This window comes from Cebus imitator, unplaced genomic scaffold (genome assembly GCF_001604975.1).
Source record: "Cebus imitator isolate Cc_AM_T3 unplaced genomic scaffold, Cebus_imitator-1.0 Scaffold720, whole genome shotgun sequence".
Lineage (NCBI taxonomy): Eukaryota > Metazoa > Chordata > Mammalia > Primates > Cebidae > Cebus > Cebus imitator.
The window spans coordinates 281,206-290,166 of NW_016108035.1; the positions used below are offsets into that span (position 1 = coordinate 281,206).

The 8,961-nt window shown below is 39.8% G+C and overlaps 2 protein-coding genes across 5 annotated transcripts in view; one reads left to right on the top strand and one right to left on the bottom strand.

Moving 5' to 3' along the window:
- The window catches only part of LOC108296499 (centromere protein P), a 273,862-nt gene that overhangs the window by 118,660 nt on the left and 146,241 nt on the right, over positions 1 to 8,961 (top strand). The window lies entirely within an intron of this gene.
- Positions 8,239 to 8,961, bottom strand: part of ASPN (asporin) — a 28,313-nt gene continuing 27,590 nt past the window's right edge. The window contains exon 8 of the mRNA XM_017518977.2: positions 8,239 to 8,894. Within this exon, the coding sequence (XP_017374466.1) occupies positions 8,697 to 8,894 (198 nt within the window). The 3' untranslated portion in view covers positions 8,239 to 8,696. The remainder of the gene's footprint in view (positions 8,895 to 8,961) is intronic.

An 8,961-nucleotide genomic window follows, 5' to 3' on the forward strand; every position in this document is an offset into this window, starting at 1 on the left:
ATTGCACAACCCTGAGTATAAAAATAAATGAATTGTGTACTTTAAAGGGTTAAATTATATGGTATATGAATTGTATCTCAACAAAGCTACTATTGGCCGGGCGTGGTAGCTCACACCTATAATCCCAACACTTTGGGAGGCTGAGGTGGACCGATTACCTGAGGTCAGGAGTTCAAGACCAGCCTGACCAACATGGTGAAGCCCTGTCTCTACTAAAAATACAAAAATTAGCTAGGCATGATGGCAGGGTACTGGTAATCCCAGCTACTCGAGAAGCTGAGGCAGGAGAATTGCTTGAACCCTAGAAGTGGAGGTTGCAGTGAGCTGAGTTGCACCACTACACTCCAGCCTGGGCGAAAGAGCAAGACTCTGTCTCAAAAAAAAAAAAAAAGCTGTTATTAAGAAAATAATAGGGATAGAAGTATAAATGAAATTATTAGTTATAAATTAATAATTTTTGAAACTGAGACGTGCACAGAAATATATTATTCTTTTTACTTTTGCTCCTGTTGTAAATTCTCCTTGGTAAGAAGGTAAAAGAATAGGGTCAAGTGCGGTAGCTCACTCATGCCTGTAATTCCAGCACTTTGGGAGGCCGAGGCAGGTGGATCACAAGGTCAAGAGATCGAGATCTTCCTGGTCAACATGGTGAAACCCTGTCTCTACTAAAAATACAAAAAATTAGCTGGGCATGGTGGTGCGTGCCTGTAATCCCAGCTACTCAGGAGGCTGAGGCAGGAGAATTGCCTGAACCCAGGAGGCGGAGGTTGTGGTGAGCTGAGATCGCACCATTGCACTCCAGCCTGGGTACCAAGAGCGAAACTCCATCTCAAAAAAAAAAAAGTGCATTGGAGAAAAATGCCATTTGCCCTACCTCTGTGTAATGTAGAATATAACACTGCACCTCTAAATAATAACTGTGGTCTGTTGTAGAGCTGCAAGTTAAGATGAGCTACTAGAGTGAAAGAAGATATATCAGATAAAAACATATTGTATGGCCAGGTGTGGTGGCTCAGGCCTGTAGTCACAGCACTTTGGGAGGCCAAAGCAGGCATATCACCTGAGGTCTGGATTTTGAGACCAGTCCGACCAACATGGAGAAACCCTAACTCTACTAAAAATACAAAATTAGACAGGCATGTTGGCACATGCCTGTAATTGCAGCTACATGGGAGGCTGAGGCTGAGGCAGGAGAATCGCTTGAACTGGGGAGGCGGAGGTGGTGGTGAGCCGAGATTGTGTCATTGCACTCCAGCCTGGGCAACAAGAGCGAAACTTCATATCTCTCTCTCTCTCTCTCTCTCTCTCTCACACACACACACACACACACACACTGTGTTCCTAGGGTGTGAATGAATTTTTTTCTTTTCCTTTGCTAATAAGCATCCTTCAGTGATTTCATTCAGAAATACATACTGAACCAAGGCAGCATGTTTTCTTTGGTGAGGGGGAGAGAGGATGCAAAGATGACTAACACATAGTCCTTGCAACCGAGATATCTAAAATCCTCTGGAGAATAGAAAAGACAAGACCAAGCTGGAAAAATGGAGTGGGACTCTGTCTCTTCAGTAAAAGAAAAACAGAAAGAAAGAGAGAGAGAAAGAAGAAGGGGGAGAGAAAGAGGAAAAAAGGAAGGAAGAGAGGAAGGGAAGGAGGGTGGGCTGGAGGAATAGTCAACTATCTATTCATCTCAGCTCAGTAAATCAGCAGTTTACCTAAGATAAACAGAGGACCTGTGGGGATACAGGCGTGAGTTTCTTGCTCAGCTTTCAGCTTAACTTTTCCTCTTTAACATAGTGCAGTGGACTCCAAACCTTTTGGTCCCCAAACCAGGGACCAGTTTTGTGGAATACAATTTTTCCACAGATGGGTGTGAGAGAGGAGGGAATGGTCTCAGGGTGATTCAGTCGCATTACATTTATTGTACACTTTATTTCTATTATTATTATATTGTAATATATAATGAAATAATTACATAGATCACAATAATGTAGAATCAGTAGGAACCCTGAGCTTGTTTTCTTGCAACTAGATGGTCCCATCTGGGGGTGATGAGAGACTGTGACAGATCATTAGACAGTAGATTCTTATAAGGAGTGCACAACCTAGATCCCTCACATATGCAGTTCATTATAGAGTTTGTGCTCCTATGAGAATCTAATGCTGAGGGACTGTGTTAAAGAAACTTCTCTTCCCAGGTCCCTTAGGGGAGGGTTTCAAGTGCAGGAATTTTCCGGCTCCCCGCCTCAGGTGGCTGGAGCTCTTTGAGCACCTCCTCCATGCCTTCCTCAGAGGGGTTTCAAATGTAGGAATTTACTGGCTCCCCACCTCAGGTGGCTGGGGCTCTTTGAGCACCTCCTCCACACAGGCCAGGTAAAATTCTCTGTCTTATCTTCCCCTGCGCAGGAAAGCTAGGTAGGGCTCTTTTGTCCCAAATTCCTGCCAGAAGCTCTGGGAGGAGGCCCCTCTGTTATTCAGGGTTGTGAAACAAGTAGCCAGTCTGGTATCAGAGTCAAAGATCAATCAATCCAGAGGAAGTTTGAAAGAACTCCTCTCACTGGATGAGAACATGAATGGGGAGGGAATAACTCAAGGGTTAAAACTTCAGCTGCCCCTACCTGAATAGATTTCCCTCTCTGGGTTCCCCTCCCACCACAACAGCATGGGAGCTTCTCTCTCTCTCTGTCTCTCCCTCTCTCTCTCTCTCTCTCTCTCTCTCTCTCTCTCTCTCTCNCTCTCTCTCTCTCTCTCTCTCTCTCTCTCTCTCGCTCTCTCTCTCTCTGTCTCTCTCTCGCGCCCTCTCTCTCTGTCTCTGTCTCTCTCTCTCTGTTTCATAAATCACTCTTCCACAAAACTCTTTGGGTCCACAATTTTATTGGGGTCCACGATTTTATTTGGACGGTAAATTCACCACGCTTCCGGGGCCCCTTTCCCCATTCTTCGGGATTAGAGTGGCCAAGAACGTACAAGCTGGATACTCCCCTATTAACAGTGCCATTGCCGCTCTGACAGGAGGTGGAGCTCAGGCAGTAACACAAGCAAAGGGGAGTGGCTATAAATACAGATGAAGCTTGGCTCACTTGCCCACTGCTCACCTCCTGCTGTGTGTTCCAGTTCATACCAGTTGTGGTCTGTGGCCCTAGGGTTGGGACCCCTAGCATAGTGAATTTGGGGTCCTGAGATTTTCTTTTCCTTTCACATATTTCAACAATAATGTGATTGTGATACAGTGACTGAGGATAAAAAGAAAGGAATAGATGTAAGAAGCATGAGAAAGTAGGGCAAGACTTGGTACCTGGTTGTTTGTAGAGATGCCAGAAGGTTAGAAATCAGCTGAGCAACTCCTAGAAGTTTAGAACTACACAGCTGGGAGGAAGAACAGAGTCAAGAGGGACCTTGTGAGTTTGAAGGAAATGGTTTATGATGTTCATTTTGATTGAGTTTTGTGGCACCAGATGTTTGTTTGCTACTTATGAACAAGGTCAGCGTTTGAGATGTGGATTTTGAAGGACTCATCCTAAAGATAATGACTAAAATGAATGAAATTGTTAGGGAATAGAGAGAAGAGACCAAATGAACAATATTGGGGAACACTAGCCACTAAAGGACAACCAGAAAGGCATAATGTGTGTTAGCAAAGTTGTAACTGCTTTTGGGTTTCTTCCTGCCTGCTGCACAAATGAAGACCACAGTATCGTAGTAAAGAAAGAGTTTAACAGACACAAGGCTGGTCACGCCACATGGGAGATGTAGTTAGTACTCAAATCATCTTGTGGGTTAGGGGTTCTCTTTTTTTGAGACAGAGTCTTGCTCTGTCACCCAGGAAGCTGGAGTGCAGTGGCACAATCTGTGCTCACTGCAACCTTCGCCTCCCAGGTTCAAGCAATTCTCTTGCCTTAGTCTCCCAAGCAGCTGGGATTACAGGTGCCCACCACCATGCCCAGCTAATTTTTTGTATTTTTGGTAGAGATGGGTTTCACCATTTTGGCCAGGCTGATCTCGAACTCCTGAAGATTCAGGGGTTTTCAAAGGCAGTTTTGGGGAAGGGGCTGGGGAGGCAAGGCTTGCTGCTGATTGGTTGGAGTAGAGATGAAATCATAGGGGGTGTAAGCTATCCTCCGATGAGCTCAGTTGCTTCTGGATGGGGCCGCAGAAGTGGGTTTGGAAGATCCAAGTGAAGTCAGCAATAGAAAAAAAATCTGAAAAGATATCTTAAAAAGCCAGTCTATAATAGTTATATTTTTTGCAGGAATGGCTGACAATCTATGTCTATACTTCACAGAATCAGGCTCCAGTCTTCTCCCAGTTCAAGGCCTTTCATTAGCTTTACAAAAGCAGTTGAATGTTGGGCAAGGCCTATTATCATTTAAACTATAGCCTAAATGTCTTCCAAAGTTAGCTCAGCCTGATAGCCTGGTAATAATTAAAGGAAAGGGAAGATGGAGGATGGGTTAGCTCAGATGTTTTTTACTGTCATAATTTTCTCTTTGATATATTTGCAAAGTGAACAGAGATTTTCATGAAAAATAGTGTACCATCTAAGTTAAAAGCATGGAGCTAGACTGCTGTGTTCAAATCCCAGATCTGCCACAAGTGATTTAATTTCCTAGGCTCCTACACGTAAAGAAAGTTATAAGTAAAAGTCCCTCATAGGGTTATTGTGAGAATTAAAAGTAAGGCGTTTAGAAGAGTCTCTGAAAATGTTCTTTAAACATCAGTAATATGGTTCGGATCTGTGTCTCCACCAAAATCTCATGTCAAATTTTAATCTCAGTGTTGGAGGTATGGCCTGGTGGGAGGTAATTGGATCATGGGGACAGATTTTTCCCCTTGGAGCAGTTCTCCTGATAGTGAGTTCTCCTGCTGGTCATTTAAAAGTGTGTGGCACCTCCCCTTTCTCCAGCCATGTGAAATATTGCTCCCCTCTCCCCTTCTGCCATGATTGGAAGTTTCCTGAGGCTTCCCCAGAAGCAGACTCTGCCATGCTTCCTATACAGCCTGAAGAAATATGAGCCAATTAAACATCATTTCTTTATAAATTACCCAGTCTCAGGTATTTCTTTATAACAGTGGGAGAATGGACTGATACAATCAGCTATTGTTTAATGTTATTTGTATAAGATAATTTTGGGAAAATAGATTCAGGAGAATTGTTAGGTCAGCTGCAACAGATTAAGGTCCATGTGAGTAGAAACATAATACCAACTGAGGTAAGGCAATTCTTTCAAAATGTGATGGAATTATGAATGAAAGAGAAATAGTATGGTAGCTTAAGGGGAAACAAAATTGAATTTTTTTAAATAAAGCTTTTGGAATGCTGGATGTGGCGGCTCATGCCTGTAATCCCAGCTACTCTGGAGTTTTAGGTAGGAAGATCACTTTAAGTCCAAGAGTTTGAGACCAGCCTGGACAATTTGTGGGGAGACCTCATCTCAGAAAAAAAAAACAACAACTTTTTGTTTTAGTGATTTCTGAATACCCCATAATACTTAAAGAAAATCATTTCAGTAATTTAGTCCTTAATAAACCCAGTAAATAATAAGTCACTTGTTTTCAACCTTTAGTGGATTTTTCCAGTGGGTAATATTTTGTATTCACCGTAAAATGTGTTTGCGAGAGTAAATGTTAATGCAGCTTTGGTTATGATTTTTATTAGTGATTTGTTTTTTGCAAACTTAAAACCAAAAATGACTAACAGCTGTAAGATGGAAATACAAACATAAACCACAGTGAATTAATTGCAGGGATTTCAATAATCATTTCCAGTATTTGAAATTTTTGGTTTTGTTTTTTCTTTTTATAAAAAGATCTACCTACTTTAAACTCCACTATTTAGATCATAGATAAACTTGTTTAGATTATTCTAACCTTAGTATTTACCTTATGAGTTTAATGATGAATTTCAAGATGTTGGGTTTTTTCAATGTCAATAAACATTTTTGTCTTTTACATATGTTCTTATAAGTGCCATGATATCACAAGTTTATTTTTGTTAAATTGTGGAAAAATTAATTTTGTTTATTAAAACAGTTGGAACTTTAGAATATTTTAATTTTGAATGATTATTATTGTTTTCTTTTATCTTTAAGGACTTCATGATCTTTGATTTTTTCTTTGTAAATATTTATGGTTTACAAAGCATTGCATATATATTTTTATCATTCAACCTTCATAGCACCCTTGTCAGTGTTGTCACCCCTCCCCCTTGTAGGTGAGGAAGCAGGTTCAAAGAGGTGGTGACTTGCCAAAGACTATAAATAGAACTGGGTTTCCAAGTCAAAGTTCTAGCACTACTGATGGTTAACCCTTGTTATTAAAATCATTCTGTCGTCCTCCCTCTACTCATACTATGATCTTCCCTCTTTTTTTGCTCAAAAAAGTAGCAGTTTTGCTTTAGGTTTCCAGATGTGTCATTTAAGAAAATGATTAACTTTCCTTAAAGCCCTTGTTTGTAACCTGCTGAGGTCTTCTACCTTCCACCACTCCCCAAAGGGACATTTGCCAATTTCTGGAGAAACTGTTGACTGTCGAAACTGTAGGAGTGGAGGGGAGGCTGGGCATAGTGGCTCACGCCTGTAATCCTAATACTTTGGGAGGCTAAGGCTTGGAGGATTACTCGAAGCCAGGAGTTCATTATTAGCCTGGGCAAAAAAGTAAGACCCAGTCTCTACAAAAAATTAGCTGAGACAGTGGTATGTGTCCGTAGTCCCAACTACTTGGAAGCCTGAAGCAGGAGAATTGCTTCATCGCAGCAGTTTGTGGCTACAGTAAGCTATGATCACGCTGCTGCACTGCAGCCTGGGCAACGGAGCAAGACCTTGTCTCTTAAGAAAATAAAAAACAAACAAAAACCTGTGGGCGGCAGGGGATGCAGGTGTTACTGACAACTAGTGTGTAGAGACCAGGGCACTACTAAAAAATGTACAGGGCAGCCCCTACCACAAAGAATGACCTGGCCCACAATGTGAAGGGAGCCAAAGTTGAGTAATTCCACTGTGAAGAGTAAGACTTTATTTACCTATTCTTAACCTTCAAATCCAAACTCTTCATTTCTTCTTGTATATCTGTAATGTTGTTCTTTCCTCCTCGCACCCCAAATTATTTAAAATCTTGTTTTTGAGGTAGTTTAATGTAAAGGTGATTATCTTTCATAGCCTAGGAATTACATGGTGTATTTTGGTATTGTTGTTAAGAATTTACATTAATACTGCTTTAAAAATGTTATAGGTAGATTAGAGTTTTCTGAAGAAGAGTTTATGTTGCTGGCTGGGAGAAGAAAAATAAGATCAAAGCACAAATTTTTTATTTCAAACCAACATTTTTAATGAAATTTTCCCTGCTTTCTAATTTTACTTATGTTGAATGCCAATAAAAAATACATAAAGAACTCTGAGCTTTTATGTAGAGCTTTCAGTTTCTGTCTAATTTGATGCTGTGCTAATTTGGCTATACGAGATGTGTTTCTCAGAGTTATCCAGTCCATATGTATTTGAAGAGACAATTTGGTGTTGAATTGATAGTGTCAGGCTCTTCCAAGCAAGGTCTTCCAAAGGAGTATCTCAAAAATATTCCTTAGAATTGAGGTGGTAATGTTATATAGCCTAACAATTGACATGCTATTAAAAGCTTATAATAACTGATCATTAAAATGCAAGTTACAGATTTTACATAAACACTACACATTTTTGCAGAGGTTTTATAATCAGATAATAATTAAAAAAAAAAAAAAAAAAAAAAAAAAAGCATATGCTATAGCCCAAACCAGCTCTTAAGAGTAGCATTTGTCAAGTTGGTAATGAACATTTACTGTAGGCTTTAAGAAGTTAGTTTTAAACATTAAAGGCAGATTCTAAGACATGATAAGGTAATTTCAATAATATATCATACTTCAAGATGATTGCAAATATTACAGTACTACCCAAGTTATTAAAGAAATAATAAGAATAGTATAACGTACTCTTCACATTACTGTCTTTATTTTTTTTTTAATTTTGATTTTGATTTTTGAAAGGGAGTCTTGCTCTGTCACCCAGGCTGGAGTGCAGTGACACAGTCTTGGCTCACTGCAACCTCTGCCTCCTGGGTTCAAGTGATTCTCCTGCCTGAGCCTCCCAAGTAGCTGGGATTACCCGCCACCACACCCAGCTAATTTTTTTTGTATTTTTAGTAGAGATGGGGTTTCACCATGTTGACCAGGATGGTCTTGATCTCTTGACCTCATGATCTGCTTGCCTCAGCCTCCCAAAGTGATGGGATTACAGACGTGAGCCACCATGCCCGGCTTCTGTCTTTATTAATTTTGTTTTTCTAACAGCACATGAAAGAGCACAAATTTTGCCAAGTTAGGCATTCCATTTACAGTACAGTTCTTTTTAAAATATGCTTGATAACAAAGTGTTAAATACTGAATGTCTTTTGGTTATGAAGAAAAGAATGGTCAAGCATGAGATTTATGTAAGATCATTTGTATGAAAAAAGAAACTGCAATAGATGCTTGTTTCTCTTAATCCTTATGTATCAATAGTTTGGCAAAATTCTGTTGAAATTTCTTGTCATAAAATAAGTCAGTGGACTTACCACATGAGAATAGATATTTGCTTGTATATATAATACTACCATTATTAATAGAGTTCAAGTATTCCAAATGTAAGGATTTTTGAATCTTATATTAAATGGACATTACCAGTTACTAATTATTACATTCCAAAGTTCCCAAGTTGAACACTCATTCTGCTCAAAACACAACGAAATGTTGCAGGTTGCATTTCCCAGTATTTCACTGGGTTGTTGAATAAACTTATTGCACTGTATAAAGATTTCTTCATCTTTGGCACTGTTGGACAGAAGTCATTTACTCCCACTCTTGAAATTGAATTAGAATGAAGGAAGATTATCTGTTGTAGTAGAAAAAAAGAAAAGGTTAAAAATACCCAGTGAATGTAAACGGAAGATACTCTGTAG